Source organism: Lepidochelys kempii, chromosome 2 (genome assembly GCF_965140285.1).
Source record: "Lepidochelys kempii isolate rLepKem1 chromosome 2, rLepKem1.hap1, whole genome shotgun sequence".
In the NCBI taxonomy this organism is placed as follows: domain Eukaryota; kingdom Metazoa; phylum Chordata; order Testudines; family Cheloniidae; genus Lepidochelys; species Lepidochelys kempii.
This window is the reverse complement of record NC_136381.1, coordinates 193,430,965-193,448,414: the sequence shown is the minus strand read 5'-3', so window position 1 is coordinate 193,448,414 and position 17,450 is coordinate 193,430,965. Positions and strand designations below refer to the sequence as shown.

The 17,450-nt window shown below is 45.8% G+C and overlaps 2 protein-coding genes across 4 annotated transcripts in view; one reads left to right on the top strand and one right to left on the bottom strand.

Moving 5' to 3' along the window:
* Nucleotides 1–12,585, top strand: part of NOD1 (nucleotide binding oligomerization domain containing 1) — a 58,228-nt gene extending 45,643 nt beyond the window's left edge. For all 3 annotated transcript variants that reach the window (XM_073333301.2, XM_073333299.2, XM_073333302.2), the window contains 4 exons: nucleotides 4,266–4,349; nucleotides 5,281–5,364; nucleotides 7,172–7,255; nucleotides 9,094–12,585. In XM_073333301.2, coding sequence (XP_073189402.1) covers nucleotides 4,266–4,349; nucleotides 5,281–5,364; nucleotides 7,172–7,255; nucleotides 9,094–9,166 — 325 coding nt within the window. In that variant the 3' untranslated portion in view covers nucleotides 9,167–12,585. The remainder of the gene's footprint in view (nucleotides 1–4,265; nucleotides 4,350–5,280; nucleotides 5,365–7,171; nucleotides 7,256–9,093) is intronic.
* RPL14 (ribosomal protein L14) overlaps nucleotides 1–17,450 on the bottom strand; it is a 247,778-nt gene that overhangs the window by 169,904 nt on the left and 60,424 nt on the right. The window lies entirely within an intron of this gene.

The window sequence follows — 17,450 nt, the reverse complement described above, 5'->3', positions numbered from 1 at the left end:
ACTTGGTTTTGAATTTAGTGCTTGCCAAAGCAAATATGATGATGTGCACAGGCCAGCTCCAGTCATTGTGTGTATGCGTGTGCAGTCTGAATTCTGCCATTGCACCCGCACCTGCCTCGTTCTTAGAACCATGGGGCTCGAAGGGACCACAAGGGTCATCTAGTCTAACCCCTTGCCAAGATGCAGGATTTGGTGTGTCTAAACCAGCCAAGACAGGCAGTGACTCAGCCTCCTTTTGAAAACCTCCACTGAAGGAGCTTCCACAAGCTCCGTAGGCAGTCTGTTCCATTGTCCTACTGTTCTTACCGTTAGGAAGTTTTTCCTGAGATTTAATATAAATCTGCTATGCTGTAATTTGAACCCATTTCCTCTTGTCCTGCCCTCTGTGGCAAGAGGACAACTTTTCTCCAACTTTCAAGAATTTGAAGACCCCTATCCTGTCATCCCTTAATCTCCTTTTTTCCAAACTAAACATACTCAGTTCTTTCAGCCTTTGCTCACATGGCTTGCATTCCATCTCTTTGATCATCTTTGTCTCTGGCCTCTGGATCCTTTCCAGTTTCTCCACGTCCTTTCTATACATTGGTGACCAAAACTGGACACGCTACTCCAGCTGAGACCTTACCAGCACTGAGTAGAGCTGTACTATCACCTGCCATGATTGCATGCTATGCCTCTGTTAATGTAGTCTAAAATTTCATTTGCTTTTTTTGCAACAGCATTGAATTGCTGACTCATGTCGAGGTTGTGATCCACCACAACTGCCAGATCCTTTTCAGCAGTGCTGCTGCCAAGCCAGTTATCCCCTATTCTGTATTTGTGCATTTGGTTTTTCTTCCCTAAGTGTAGCACCTTACGTTTGTCTTTGTTGAATTTCAACTTGTTATCTGTAGCCTAGTTCTCCACTTTATCAAGATCCTGCTGAATTCTAGTTCTATCCTCCAATGTTTTGGCAACTCCTCCCTAGCTTTGTGTCATTTACAAATTTGATCACTGTGCTCTCTATACCAACATCCAGGTCATTAATCATTCTTAATTTACAGTTCTTAAATTAAGAATTTACATTCTGAATCTAGAGTACTTTAATCTTGTTCCATCTATTGAATACCCATTAGTGTCAATGGTGGCTTTTATGCAAAGTTTAAGGGTGGATGAAGATAGCCCTAAAATAATTTGTTTCAATCTTTTAGCATGTCATCCTTGTACTTAGGTCCAGGCATCCCAGATGCTGAGTACCTGCAGTTTCCACTGAGGTCAGTCGGCGTTCCAGGTGCTCAACACCTTTCAGAATTCAGGCTCTTTACTAGACTAACCACTAATCTTCATGGACTTTAATGAAGACGTGTGCTTGCTTGCACGTCATTGGAACATAAGAATCACCTTATCAGGCCAGACCTTTAGTTCGGAATCCTGCCTCTGGCAGCAACCAATAATTGCTGCTTCAGGGTTTGTCTACACACAGAAGTTGCACTGGTCTAACTTACGTTGGTTTAGTTAAACTGCTCCACTTATCTGGTTCGTACCAGGGAAATTGATGATTCAACCAAGGAACCGCATTCGAAGGCCTTTGTAGGACTGAATCTCAGCCATTTGCCAGCCGATGTTCCCGATGCAATGCCTCCCCCCAATGTTTGAGCCATCGGGCTGGCCCTGAGAGTATTGCAGATAAGTATTGAGGGATTGTTGGCAGCCAAATCCAGCATCATCAGCCATTCTTGTAACTGACCCAACCATGCGTGTACCTGGCTTTGTACCGCTCATGGACCCTTCTGAACCAGTTTTGAACAGTGAAGGGTCAGTGTGCACCCAGCTTTTACACGCAGGGCTAACAAGAGGGTCCCAGGTGTGGTTGTGGCCCATGCACACAATGTCACACATCACTGACGACTGCCCTCTGACCAGATTTGATGGTGGTCAGAAGCCTCTGGTGCTTGGCTGATGAGGCTTCTGAAAATAGGCTTGGCAAGCTCTGCACCCAAGAAGAAGAAAATCAACCAGTGTCACTTGTGTGTGTGACTCCTCTTGTATCGGTTTAAGCCTGCCTTACAGAGCTTAGCTTGTACCTGTACAGGAACAAATTCCATAGGTTGTCCATGGGCCTGGTCCAAAGCCCAGTAAGCCCCTGGAAAGACTCCTGTCGATTTCAGAGGACTTTGGCTTAGGCCCTAAATGCTGTGTACAGTAGTGTGGTCTTGTATTTGTTCTCCCAGGCTTGTCCTTCCATTTCATTGAGTGTCAGAGCCCAGCATGCTCATGGCTAGTTCAGAGTCTTGATTGCTGGTGATTGGGAATCAACTGGAAGGCCTGACTTTGCATGATGGTGTTCTCCCCCACTCTGCCCCTGTGCTTTCCTCACTTCTTGCCTCCTTACTGGTGTTGTGTTCATAGGCACCGACTATGTGGGTGCTCCAGGGCTGGAGCACCCATGGAAAAAAAAGATGGGTGCTGCGCACCCACCAGCAGCCCTCCTATCAGTGCCTCCTCCTCCCCACCAGTGTCTCCTGCCTGCTGTTGGCCCCGCCGATCAGCACCTCCCTCCCAGTGCCTCCCACTTACCACGATCAGCTGTTCCACAGCATGCAGGAAGCGCTGCGGGGGTGGGGGGGTAATAAGAGGGAGGAGCAAGGGCAGGGCATACTTGAGGGAGAAGGCAGGATGGGGATGGGAGCTTTGGGGGAAGGGACAGAGTGGGGACAGGGCTGGGGGGAGCACCCCCCAGCCACATTAGAAATTCGACACCTATGGTTGTGTTTGTATCCAAGGAATAAGTTGCGAAGGATCAGTTGGAAATGTGAGTAGTTAGTACATTCTCCTGGTTCTCCGCTCCAAGAAACAGCCCCCTCTACCCCCTGCTGTGTTAACTGTATGAATTCAATTTACTATGTCTGATATAAAATGTATATATGTGACTGATTTGAATTTGGGCTTCATTGGTACCCAAGGAAAACAGTGGGTGAAATTGTGCAGAAGGCAAACACAAAGCCTTTGTGCACTTACATCCCCCAACTGCCCTATTTTGAACACTCATATGAGAATTAAGTGGTTACCTAGGCCTTGTGCTAGCTAGTTGCCCAGGACTGATCTCACTGGTCATCCCTGCAATACTGCCAGCTCATGTTTGGCTTCCAGAGGGACTTAGAAGAGCTGCTTTTTGAAGATCTGAACCTTGGAGCTTAGTATTAGACAGATAGTCTTACCAACGTCTAGCTGAAGATAGAGGAAAAGATTTAAAAAGCCTCTGGTCTGCACTGAAAACTGTGTGTGTGTGTGTGTGTAAGTAAGGCTAGGTTTTAGTCATAGGTATTTTTAGTAGAAGTCATGGGCAGTAAACAAAAATTCACCGCCCATGACCTGTCCATGACTTGTACTATATACCTGACTAAATCTTGGGTGCTCTGGGGCGGGGGGAGGGCGGCCCGGGTGCTAGGGTGAGGGGGCGGTGTGTGGCCTGGGACCCCCACTGGTGCTGGGGGAGGTAGGGGTGTGTGGCAGCCCGAGACCCCCACTGGTGCTGGGGAGGGGGCAGCAGTGGCCCGAGACTGCCCCAGGAGTGGCCAGTGCAGCTGGCCCAGGGGCGGCCCCAGCTGCTCGGGTAGCCCCGGGCTAGATGCACTGACTGCTGCAGAAGCCCTGGAAAGTCCCAGAATCCGTGACAGACTCTCAGCCTTATGTGTAAGCCTACATTTCCATGGGCAGTTGCACGCATCTCGGAGATTAAATTCTGCAGGTACAAGCTATAAATGACCAGCTCTTACCTAGGGTTGTGGTAACTGCACTGAACACAGATACATTGTTGAGCACGTGCCTCAGACAGGGCTGATTTTAGGAAGTGGGTGAGCAGAACAGTGACTTCTGGGGGCGTTGTGCTGCTGTTTTTTTCCCTTGTGTCTCTGGTGGTTTGGGGTGCTTTTGGCTTAGCTATTGGTGGGGGTGGCCCTGGTGCCAAAAACATTTTTCACCCTGGCACTCAAAGCCACCAATCACAATTGTGCTGTCAGTCCCCTAAGTACCACTCTCTGATGCCAAACCTTGTGACCTGTGTAACTGAGGGCAGAGTCAGACCCAGGCTGTACGACAGTAACAGAAGCATGTAGTTAAAATGCTTCCGCTGGTAAAGGCTTAATTAGTTACCGTTTGTAGAGCCCTTTGAGCATGTAAATCACTCTCTAAATGCTACGTATTAGGATTGATTTAAAGACAAGTCAGGCTTTTTGTAAAATGGAGATGCTGGCTATTTTTACGTATTCCTCTCTCTTGTTTCCCAGTCTTGCATTCAATGGCATCACGACAGAGGGAGGCAAAAGCATTGCTGAAGCTTTGCAGCACAACAGCACCGTGAAAATATTTTGGTAATCTGTATCGGTTCAGTCTGTGGAAATATCTGCCCCCTTACTCATTGTTAATGGGTTGGAAAGGAAAGCTGCAACTTAGTTTTACACTTTCGCATTGGGAAGTAAGGATCATTTCACTTTAGAATGGGGGTGAAGGAAAAGGACGATTACGTGTTCTTTATGACAGGTCTTTTCCAGAGCCATGTGCTAGCTCTTATCTAACCGGTGCAGGCACGTCTCCTCCAGCTGGGAATCACACCCCCAGCTTGAAGTACAGACGTACCCTTAGGCTAGGTCTACACCACAAGCTTCCACCAATGTAACTGCGTTGCTCAGGGGTGTGAAAAATCCACCCCCCTGAGCAATACCAACCTAACGCCAAGCGTAGCTAGCGCTGTGTTGATGGGAGGGCTTCTCGTGTTGACATAGCTACCACCTCTTGCGGTGGTGGATGAATTGCCGATGGGAAAATCTCTCCTCCTGGCGTAATAGTGTCGTGGATGGGGTGCTACAGCAGTGCTGCTGCAGCTTTTTAAGTGTAGACCTGAGTCTCGTCTCCTATCACTTTTGTCGTCCGAGACAAGATTTTGTTTGTTTGTTCCCACAGCCTTCATGGCTTCTCCAATGCTACTGCCATGTCTGGACCTGTCCATGTCTTCCAGTGCATTGTATTTACTCTCTCATACACATCCCCTTCCCAGTCTGCAAGGCCCACACCTGCTATCCCATGTCAGTGAAATATCATCACTGCCCCCTCATTAATAAAAACCAAGTAGGCAGGCTCTGGGCCTCTCCTGTGTTCTTGTGTCCAGGCTTTGGAAGCTGCTCAGGACAGGAACTGTTTGTGGCTTGTCCAAAGCTTAGTGCGCTGTCAGCACTTAAATAATTGAGTAGCAAATGTCAAAATGTGAAACAGAGTTTCTGAACAAACTCTCTCTCCCCTAATTAGGTTGACTAAAAATGCAATAGATGACGAAGCTGCAAAGAGCTTTGCAGAGATGCTGAGAGTCAACAAGAAGCTAGCACATTTATGGTGAGTTAGTTACATTTAGGCAAGCGTGGCTCTTTGTCACCCATCACATTAAAACTGCAACTTCCAAGTCTATGCAGGTCACAGCGAGCCATCTCGGCAATGCCTGGACGTGTTCAGGCACTCCTGGACTAGGTGGGTGATAAGGGAAACAAAACTGCTGCTTTGCTTTTTTATTTTATGTATTTTTAAACTTTTGAAAAAACATGCATCAAGTTGGGCACCTGAATCTGCATTTAGGTGCCTCAGTAAACATCCTGCAAACTTGCAGCGTCTATTGCAAAGAGTGGACGCTCCGGGCAGTCAGCACCTCTGAAAGCAAAAAGGGGCCTTACCTTTTCTGCGGCTACATTTGAATATTTTGGCCACAGTTTATTATAAATCTGCCTGAAAAGAGCACGAGCTCAGCACCCTTTGGCCCAGAGCCAGCACAGCGGCTCAGTAAAGCACGGGTGCTACTGCCAGTGGACAAGTTTATATCCTGGCTTTCTTGGTTAAGCCACCTGATGCTTTGAAATGGCAAACTGACCAGGATAGAGATTTGTACTTAAGACTGAGCCAAACGTTCTTCCAGTGGCTGAAAGCACTTGCAACATCTCAGTTTGTTGATCACGTTCAGAAAGTTCTTCAGGGCAGTTCTTCCCTTTTTCCCCCCTGAGAGAGATTTTTGAGAATTAATTTGATTTTCTAGCTGAATCCTGAATCTCTGCCAATCACGGGAGCTTATAGAGCGTGTGGCATATCATGACAAGCTACCAGGTGGGTGGTGGTTACCTCGCCTGAGTATCTTTATATTATTTCAGCAGGGAGTAGTTTTTAATTTGAGACAACCGTTCTACTCTAGAACAGTTAATGAGGATCCCATGCTGTCTCCATTTCTATTCTTGTGTCTTTTGTATCTTTCAATTTCAACTCTTATATCAAGTGTGGTTTGTCCAGTGCGTGAGCATCTTACCTAGATATTACTGCAGATACATTTCTTCATAATCAAACGATAGACTAGACAGAACTCTTAAAACTTAAAACTAATATCTGTAGCTCATGACTAATTTGCTGGAAGGGTCACCCTGTGAACAATATGTGGTGCTCACTTTTCCCCCTTGGCCCATCCAAGGGGGAATATATTGACCTTATTTCATCCCTGGCCTAAGCAGTGGCAACTCCCGTTGACTTCATTGGGAGTTGCGCTTGCTTACACTAGGGCTGTTTGATGCAGTGTCTCCACAGAGATCCCAATCCTCGCTGGCCTGCTATCAAGAGACTGCCATTTAGAATTTCATTTGGATTGCTCACATGGCAAATAGTGACCACTAAACACCTGGACTGTCCCAGGATTTATGCACAGAATTGGTCTGCTACTCCTGGAAGAGTCCTTGTTAAGTAGAAAATATAATTACGATGGACTAAAGCACCAGAGTGAAGAACTTAATGTATCAATGGATCCAGTGTTCATAATTCCACACTGATAGTAACAAGCTTCCACTTATCAGATAGCACATGTATTATCAATTGCATAATTCAGCTCACTAACCCTGAAGCACACGCACACATACTTTAAAATCAAGAGGCTCTTGGCCTTGCTGCTGGTAGCAGATCTGGGGGGAAGATTGTCTGATGCTGGCACGCCCTCCATGCAGATGGTAATCAGAAACTACCTCTTCTTGGCAAACAATCAACCCTGCTCATCAGTGTCAAGCAGAGCTTAACTCCCAGTGTTGATTTCTGCATCAAATACACTGAGTGTGCGAGAGAGGGGATGCTACAAATCAGAGCTAAACAGCTTGTTTGACTTGAAGTGCTTTACTTTTAGGCTTATCCAGAATCAGATTACAGCCAAAGGGGCCAAATACCTCAGTGAAGCTCTCCAGGAGAACACAACCCTGAAAGAAATCTGGTAAGATCCCACTCCTCAGAAAGTTGCTTCGTACCTTTATTTCCTTTCAAACGCTTTGTGCATATGACACTTGCAGTAAATCAGAATTTAGAGTGGGGGGGGGCTCACTTTTCCTTTCTGAGGCCCTCTTCCCCCACGCTACCCAAATGTGATAAAAAATTCCATGGCCCACTGGTGCCACAACTCTTTCTCTGCATGTCCAGTAGATGAAAAGCCAAGGCTGGCATTAGGGGGTAGATACCCTGGGTGAAGCTAAGTTGTTTGTGCTTCAGCCTGGGTGGTGGGGGTTGGGTCCTCAGTCCCAGACTCCTGGTTGAGAACTGCTGATTTAGAGCAAATTTCCAGCAGGGGATGTTGTATTTCCAGCCTGGAGGATCCAGCTTTTGAAGGACCCGCTCATTCCAACACTTACACCTCTGCTTTGCTCACAGGAGCAGTCCCATTGGTTTCAATCTGATCGCTTTCCTGCAGAAAGCAAAGCAGCTGTTCGAAGAATCAGGGCCTGAGTTCTGCTGGATCTGAATATTTTTTTCAAGCTTTCTTCAACATGTTTCTGCTACCAATGAGCCAAAGCCAGACAAGCAGATGATAGCTGCATTTAATTAACATTAATAATTTGGTTCACAGAATTTGTGCTTTGATTTTTTTTTTTTTCAGCCAGCACTCATGCACAGTAAAGGGGCTAAGCTACAAGGAGATTTGCTTGGTTTAGATGAGGTGGGCATCACATGGCACCTGGGTTTGGAGGCACAAAGCCAAAGACCGTTCCTTCCGCTAGCTCTGAAGCATGGACTAGCCAGTAGAATTGGGTTATTTTTACTGCTACTGCTTTCAGGCTGTGATTTTGTACAACATTGGTTTAAAAAAAAAAAACTAAGGTATTTTTCCTACTTGAAAGCTTGTCAGTCACCACCTGTGTTCCACTGCAGCAGGCCCCTGGGGGAGGTGTTCTGTTACAGAGCTGGGGTTGGGGTGTGTGTACACAAGTTCTCTCTCTGTCACCCACTCCCCCTTCGAATATTTTCAAACCAAAGGAAGGTTCCTAAAATAAAGTGGTTTATTTCTCAGAGGTGGTGAGCAGCGGTAGGATTTGTGAGTGCTCAGCCCATCTGAAAACCAGGCTATTTGTATACAGGAGCCTAACTTTAGGCAGCTGCATTTGAAAATGTTGACCTAAAGCAATATCACTATTAAAAGAAACATCCCAGCAAATTAGGTTGCCCTTAGTATATTTTGCCCTGCTCAGGAGGATATGGAATAATGAGGGCAAAAGCGTGAACAAGTCTCTGTTCATTTGGTTACACTAGATTCCCGCACATGGGGAACCTTAGTCAGCTGGATCCCTTTTTTCATACTGGCCTTAATATAATCAAACATACTATTCACCTCCTGGGCAGTTCAAAGCAGTATGGGATTGTCTTACTCTAAGTGCAAAGTCACCTTGACTAGCATAAAGCTAAAACCTCTACTGCTGGCTGCCTACATTTAGCCTTCTACCTCTACAATGAGGCTTGGGCTCTCAGGAGCACCAAGCACCCAACCAGCTCTGATTCACTTTAATGTGCTGGGCACACAACAGCTCCCACTTGAGTACCTAGAGCTAAACTAATTTTAGACACCAATTTTTGAAAAATCTTGCCCCACATGTCTGTAATCAGAACCCATTGGAGGTTTGTGCCCAGGTATGAATATTTGGTAAGCGAGTAGCACACAGAATCAAAGGAAACTGAGTGCCACTCCAAAAAGCTTGAAAAAGCAGAAGACATGAAATTATCAAAAAGTGCTAAATATAGCAGGCGCAAACTCTTCATTTTCCATTTCCTTTTCCCCCCCACCAGCTTAAATGGGAACCTGATCAACCAAGAAGAGGCCAAAGCCTTTGCAGATGAAGAACGGATTATTTGCTTTTGAGTGTGTTTTTTCCAGTTTGGACAAGCTCAGTATTGCAAGTATTGTTCCAGCACTTAGAGACTGCAGGGTTACCAAGGCATCCGTCTGTACTGGGGACGTCACTGCATGTAAGGGAGTCTGATTAACTGGCTTTTTCAGAACACTCTGCCCTTCCCCCTCCAGTAAGGTGCCTGTGTTGTTACTCCACACTTTTGCGGAGTGTGACAGTGCCTTAGAGGACTAAGTGTTTGTACAGTGCTTGGATGATTTAAAGTGCCCTGTCAGTGTAATCAAACCCACCCCCCCCCAAGCAGGTCTATATACTTTGATACATCTATATCCATGTATTAGGTAAATAAGTCTCTTTATAGCTTATTTATATGTACAATTAAGGCTGCAAGATCTTGTGGAAGAGCCACAAGCTCACAGCAACATCCCCAGTGGACCGAGGAAAAGCTTGTGAGCATTTGGAGATCCTGAGTAGAACTGTAAACCATCCATGCAGGGCATTTTCTGTGCTCGTGCCTGGGGTCTAATTTTCCCATCAACTGTCAGTGGAGCTATGGGAGCTTAGCACTCCTGAAAAGCAGGATCTTAGACTTTAGGCTTTCGTTATTTTTAATATTCCTTCCTCCACATTGGAGCTAATTCACACAACTTCCCCCAGATACCCAGCAGCACTCCTGCCATTTTGTTAGAATGTTGTGTGGTCAGTATAGAGACAGCCCCCTGTAATCACAGTGTTCAGTTTTGGGGGATTCTGGAGATAAACCTGAAGAATTGGCCACTAGCCTCAGATATTAGACAAATTTAGACTGGACTTAATTCTCATTAAAAATGTATACCTTTTAGCAGCTATTGGGACCATTTACACAAGGGCATGGTGGATTCTCCATCACTGAAGATTTTTAAATCAAGGTTGGATGGTTTTCTGAAAGGAATTATATTAGGGGAAGTTTGAGGGCCTGTGTTGTACAGGAGGTCAGACTAGATCAGGGTTCTCAAACTGGGGGTTGTGACCCCTCACAGGGTTGTGAGGTTATTACATGGGGGGGGGAGGGTCATGAACCGTCAGCCTCAACCCCCAAACCCTGCTTTCCCCCCAGTATTTATAATAGTGTGAAATATAAAACAGGTGTTTTAATTTATATGGGGGTCACACTCAGAGGCTTGCTGTGCGAAAGGGGTCACCAGTAGGAAAGTTGAGAACCACTGCACTAGATGACCACAATGGTTCTGTCTGGCCTTGGAATCTGACACGCTGCTGCTAGCAACACACCAACAGCAAAGAGCAAGGAGAACAGAAGAACTAACTGAATTAAGCAGAAATCTCTTTCCCAGCAACAGGGAAGTGTTAAAAACTGTTTGCGAACGTAAGACTTGCATGCCAGTCCTACCTGAATTAACAGAACCATTGAAAGCATCAGTAGGAGATTGGAATGACAAGCCACAATCTTGAGCTCGAAGAGTTGAGAAGCAAAATGATTTTCAGTAGGAACTAGTGATTTTGGGAGCCCAATCTGAGCTGCCTTAAAGAAGCCTGATTCTCAGAGGGCAGGTGCGCAGTACTTTGAGAAAATCAGGCCTTTTTTAATACATCTCAAGCTTTGAAGCACCCAAAAGTATTAAACACTTTGCAAACGCTTGGTCAATGTTCCTTAATTTTCCTTTAGTTAAATAAATTTTCATTCACTAGATTAAAAAAACAAACACATACACCAATACACCTACCTGTATGTGTGCTTGATTCTCTATTTACTAACTTGCCCACCGACCCAGGTGGGAGGAAGGAAGGAAGGTATGGTATAAATTCTAGTAAAAACAATCTTAGATCTCCACAAAGTTAAAATAGTTAAAGGGTTTTCTTTCTATTTTAAATCCACCCCTACCTCTTTTTGGTAGCAGCACCCTCCTGTTTCCCACCCCCATTTATTCCTTTTTTCTCCAAAACACACTTTCAAACACTGTAAAGAAAAATATTAGTGTTTATTATTTTCAGTGGGCTTTTCTCACTGGCTGTTACGTCAATGATGTGGCTCTGCTCCCACTGCGGTGAGGTGATGACACTTCCATGTCTTCCTAGAAAAATCAGCTAACTGGAATGATTGATGCATCTGGGCCACTTGTTTACTGAAGCAAAGAGGTGCAGAGTCAGACATGCAGTATATTTTAAGCTGTAAAAACATCTGCCAACACAAAATATTTAAAACCGTGTTATAGGCTATTTTTAGAAAAAACCCACACTTTTCTCTTAGGCTATGTCCACACTACACTTTCATTGTTAAAACTTTTGTCGCTCAGGGGAAGTGAAAAAACACCTCCCTGAACGACAAAAGTTTTAGCAACAAAAAGTGCCCATGTGGACACCGCTTTGTTAGCAGAAGACTCTCCCGCTGACGAAGTTACCGCCCCTCATTTGAGGTGGTTTTATTTTGGCGTTAGGAGCGCGCTCTCCTGGCGACAAAGAGCAACTACAGTGGCACAGCTGTACCACTGTAAGGTGTGCAGTGTAGACATAGCCTACGTCATACTAAAGTCTTCCCAGTCCCTCGCAGATACAACCGCCACCAAAAAAAAGGGCATGATCCTGAGAGGTAGAGAGTCCCCTTTGTTCCTACTGTGCTCAGCACGTCCCGGGAGGTATTGATAGTAGAATTAAACCCTAGAGCATAAGAGGGAAAAATGCATTTTCATTATTCCAAGTCACTGATGTGAAAATACAAAAAGTCCATGAATTTAATATGCTCATTTGGGGCTTTTCCCTTCAGCTTCTTCTGCACTACGGTTTAGAAGAGGGTTTGGCACTGATCCTGGTGCAAACTCTGTTACGTGCATACCTGTTGCAAAGCATGGGTCCAATGCTGCATGCACTTACTGTGGGGCATAGCGTTCACTGAACTGCTCAGGGAAGCAAGCACTGCATTCGATAGGAACAGGCCTTGTGTTAAGAAACCATGTGCTGTAGACTGTGGGCCTATTAAACACTCCTGTCCAACCAACCCTTAGCATCAAAGGAGGATCCACGTACAGAGAGCTCAGAAGACTGCGCCTTGGCTGTAGTGGTGTTGTTACTGAAGCCGTAGCCGATTTCTGCTCCAAGTGGGGCCGTGACAGCGATTTATTGCCCACATTACTTCATAGCTTCAGCTTGGGGAAAACACGGCTGCCATGTGTGGAGAAGCTTGAATTTCCCACCACAGAGTTTTGGGCTTCACATTTTTCTTCATAAACTTAATGGGCTATTTGCAGTGAGCTCCCAAGCTATAGCTTGACCACCTACAAAGGGGACCTTGTTACCAGAATTCAGGTCTCCGAGAAAGCCCTTAGATTGTAATTAAATACATATTTTTAAACTTGGAATTAATAATTTACTTAAAGTCCTTTTTACAGAACCATGTATTTTTTCACCCCTTGTTAATAAACAGCTTTCTAAGAGCTTCTCTAGCCTGCTCCTGTGATTCACTGGGGTTTATTTCAGTCCTGTCAGGCAGACACTGGGTAGATTCAGCCCTGGATGTGACAGCATAGCTCAGACTACAGAATGCCATTAATGAAAATTCTTCATCTGGTGGGAAGAGCAGTTACAACTGCTCAGTGAGTGCACAGTCAGCTCTCCTGGAGGGGTCCTACAGCTGGCCAATCTGGGGGCAATACTAGCCAGGCAGGGGGCATGGGCAGAGCAGCTCAGACTGCACTGTTAGGAGTCCTGGTCATGAGATGACCCTAGCAATCGCTCTGTGCTCCCCTTCATTCCCTAGGTGAACTCCCCTCTGGCTCAGGAAAGTGTCATTTGTACTTGGCTGGCACAGGCCTAGTAGGTTTGTTAGACACACACATGTCCCAGCTTTGTACAAAGACTAACGCACTGGCCTTTGGAACAACCCAGTTCAACTCAGTCACACACTTCTGCACTTTCACTCCTAAGCTTGTGTTCGGAGCCAACGTTTAAAAGATGTTTTAATGCCATGAACAAGCTGACATAAGTATCAACCAGAAACTGTTTTTAAAGAAGCATTTAACAGTTGTTTCTTAATATACAGTCAGGACGTGTGAACAGCAGCACTGATCAGGCCTTATAGTGTCCGGTAAACACTCTCCTTCATGTTGATAGTTGCTACTAGAAGGACAATGCAAGGGGTAAGAAGCCCCCAGGAGTCTCCTGTTGCTCTAAAAGCCAGTATATATTATGCCCAGAGCATTGCCCCTGTGCTCCAGGACACACCACTTCTCTAGCATGAGTGAAACTGATGTGGATCTTTAACAGTTTGATTCTGTTCCTAGTAATGCCCCTATAAAGTTATTGTATGCATCCTTCTGCCATTTTACACAGGAGCAGCACAGAATCATTGCCAGAACTAAACCCATGAATTTTACAGAATGCTAAAAGCAGGAGAGCCCATTTCTGTCCCATGTAAGTTTCTTTTTATCACCTTGGCTACCTGAGCTAGACTCCGACACTCTTAGCAGCCCCTGCCTGTCATAAAACCTTGTGCCATAGACAACAGCCAAGGACTTATAACTGAGCACACCCAGGCCAAAGGCACTGAGGCTGCAGAAGCCTGGAAAGGGGATAGTAACAAACGGGAAGTAACTGCAGGAAGTAACAACAAAACATACATTCAAGTCACTCTTGACTTGAAGCCTTTAAATCATGATTTGAGGACTTCAGTAACTCAGCCAGAGGTTAGGGGTCTAGTACAGGAGTGGGTGGGTGAGGTTCTGTGGCCTACAATGTTCAAGAGGTCAGATTAGATGATCATGATGGTCCTTTCTGGCCTTAAATCTGAAGAATCTCAGTCCAGTGCCTAGTGGCCAAGTATTTGATCACAAAGCCCCACAGTTTACAGTCTCAGCTGAGATCAAGAACTGAATAGGGCATAGCAACCAAACCCTCCTCTCTGTCCTATGGAGGGTCCCTGCAGAGCAGAGTTGTGCATATTAGCCAGGCAGTAGGGGCTGCTTACCCTGCTGCCACCTGTGCTGTACCTCATTGGTGGCTAAATGAAGGACCTCAGTCACCATGACTAGCTGCAGCATCATTCACCCACCCCAGATGTTAGTGGCCTGAGACAGGATGAGTACCCGCAAAGTTAAAGGAAGGCAGTGGAGGCTGTGGCTGCTCAGTACCTTTTGGATCAGGACACAAAAGGTTTATACTGATCACAGCAAGCGGGGGGTGGAGGGAAAGGCTACATTCAACATTTTCCTTAAGAACTCAGTGCGGAGTTCTGGAAGCCCCCTTAGCACTAATGGACAGTTACACAAGTTCATCACCTGAAAAACAAAGCTGAGGTATCTTTGCATGGTCAATTCCAACTCAGCAACTTCCCTTTTGGGGAACTGAAGGGAATTAATTCAAGTGTCACTACAGAGAAGGGCCAGGAGCCACTTCTGTTATCTGCTAGCAGAGCATCCAAATGTGGTGCCAAACGATGGTCATCTGGTATTGGCTAAGAACCTGGGCTAGTGCCAGATGGGTCTACACAAGCTTCCCAACAGACTGCGTCCAGTCAGTAACAATAGGCTGGGTAGGTGTAGTTCAGCACGTTAGGGTGGGAAAGACGGAAAGAGAAGTTGACTGACTCAGAAGAGGGAACTTCAGAGTTACTCACAGAGAAGCAGCTTTATTGCTCTAATTCATTAGTCCCCAGGGTCTGTTAGCTCTTCTTTTCTGACTTGTTTCTTCCACCTTCCTGTCCACAGCCTCTCAGGGCATGCATGACCATGCTTCTGCTCTCACTGCAGCATCGCCAGCACCTCTAGAGCCTGCACACTGTGGGGTGCTGCTGCTTTCTGAATGATCCCTACATAGAGTTAGAGAGAGAGAGAGAGTCAGCAAGGTCAGCTTACATGTAGCCTGCTCTTAAAGTATTCACACGCAAATAGCAGGGTACCAGCTCTCACGGCATCTCCAATGCTTATTCAGCCCATGACTTTTCTGCAGAGGCTGCCAATTATTCTCACTTCATCAGATGCATACGGTGGAAAATACAGATGTTTTTATACACACAAACCATGAAAAAATGGGTATTTATCACTACAAAAGGTTTTCTCTCCACCCACCCCACTCTCCTGCTCTTCTTGTTAAACCCTGGATTTGTGCTGGAAATGGCCCACCTTGACTATCACACACATTGTAAGGAGAGTGATCACTTTAGATAAGCTATTACCAGCAGGAGAGTGGGATGGAGGGAGAGAAAACCTTTTGTAGTGATAAACACCCATTTTTTCATGGTTTGTGTGTATAAAAACATTTTCTGTATTTTCCACAGTATGCATCTGATGAAGTGAGCTGTAGCTCACGAAAGCATATGCTCAAATAAATTGGTTAGTCTCTAAGGTGCCAAAAGTACTCCTTTTCTTTTCACACATGGAAGAAAGCCAGACAAATGCAGTAATAGGAGACCCTCTGCAAACAGCACTGGATGGGTGCATGGGTTTCAATCAGTCACCTCTCACTTCCTGGGAATTTGCTCCTCTTTTAGTCTGACAGAGTTTGCTCTGCTCCTGGGGATGCTGCAAGGTCTAGTTATACAGGCCTTTTTCTGAGCAGATGGGTTTGGTTTCTGTCTTAGGCAGTTATACTGCTGACCATCACTGCAGTATCTGAGCGCCTTCCACAGAAAATTAATTGCAATAGTGAAGTCGCTAATGCTCTTCATGGAGGCTCTGGCATGTCTCCTTTCTAGAGTCAAAACTCTGCTTGGCGTAGGGGCTGTGGTTTTGATTATTTTTAAAATATTTTAATTCATCTCCTTTTTGGTAGGGTTTAGGTGTTGGGGAGGGGGGAGGAGTGGCACTGTTGAGAGTTTTCCTTTGATAACTTCAGGCACCATAGGCTGTAATTTTCAGATGTTTCTCTTTCGTGTTGTGTGCCCGTATTCACTGAAACAGGCACTGTCTCTACATTACAAAAATAAATGCTAGATGTACTGGTCAGGATTACAAACAGAAGATCAAGATACAGATCAAAACAGAGGGGAAAATTCTGGGGGTGGTTCCTTCTTTCCACCTTTTTCAACCAGTGTTGTCACCTCCGCTTGCTGTTCTTTGCCTTAACCTAGATTTTAAGATCTTCAGGGCTTGGGCTTTATCTTCCTATTCATTCTTTAAGATTTCTTTGTTATTGTGCCAGATACAGGGGGTTAGAGTTGCTTTCCTCCCTTATATAGTTACCAATATCAGAAAATGTATTCTAAGGACAGTTTTCCACATAGGCTCGGGTCCTGAGAACTGGCCCCTCATGGGGCTTCCCCATGTGGCTACTTTCTGCTCCTAGCCTGCCCCTTCCACTGACCTCTGTATACAGGTTTCTCCCCCAGCAGTAGCTCAGAGGTTCCCTCCCCTGGTCTCCGTCTGCCAGTCAGCTCTCAGAAACAGCTCCAGCACTCCCTTGCTGGGAAGAGCTAAGACAATGGTTTTCAATGTGTGGTCCATGGACCCCCTGAGGTATGCATACTAAGATTTCCAGAGGGGGCCACTTCTCCATTTGAAATTTTTTAGGGGCCTGCAAATGAAAAAAGGTTGAAAACCCCTGAGCTAAGAAGCTGCTGCAGTGGGGAGGGGCTGTTTGCTCGGAGGAGCAACAGCTCCAGGGCAGGGAAAGGGGCTGAGCACAGCAGCTCAGTTTAGATAAGATGCTTCCTGCTGCCACATTGTCCCAGGACATTGGCTAGGATATCTGGGATACCAGTCCCTGGTCCTTTCACGGCTATGGTCTCTATTCCCCAGCTATGTCAGTTATCTTTCGAATACAGAACAAAAATTCAAGTTGAGCCTGCTGACATGGGATACGGGGACACTGTCAGATCACTAGAGGGCAGTAGGCATGCGCTGCTTAGGGCAGTAGGCGTGCGCTACTTAGTCCATTATAAACACAACCCTGGGTAATATGGCTGAGACCATCTCTGCTTAAATAAAGCCCAAGAGTGCGCCCCATCTCTCTTTGACATGCTGTGTTTTCTCTCTGCCAGGGTGAGTCAGAGCAAGTCCTTGGTTTTCAAACACAGGTGTGGGTTTGCTGGCTGCCAACCTAAGTGGGGGGAAGTCAGAGGTGGAGCAATTTAGCATAGGCTCTCCTGGGAGGCTGGTTAGGTTTCTCTCTGCCTCGTTCTTTGTGAAAATGTGACATCTGAACAGGAACAACACTGACAATGCTCAGGGAAGTGATTTGTGAATTTTGGACACATTCAAACGGACAGATCTGTAACGGGGGAAGGAAAGCTACACAGAAGCCTGACACCAAACATCACTTAAATAATGGGCCAAAGCCTGAGGCACTGAGTGCCTGCCATTCCCACTGAAA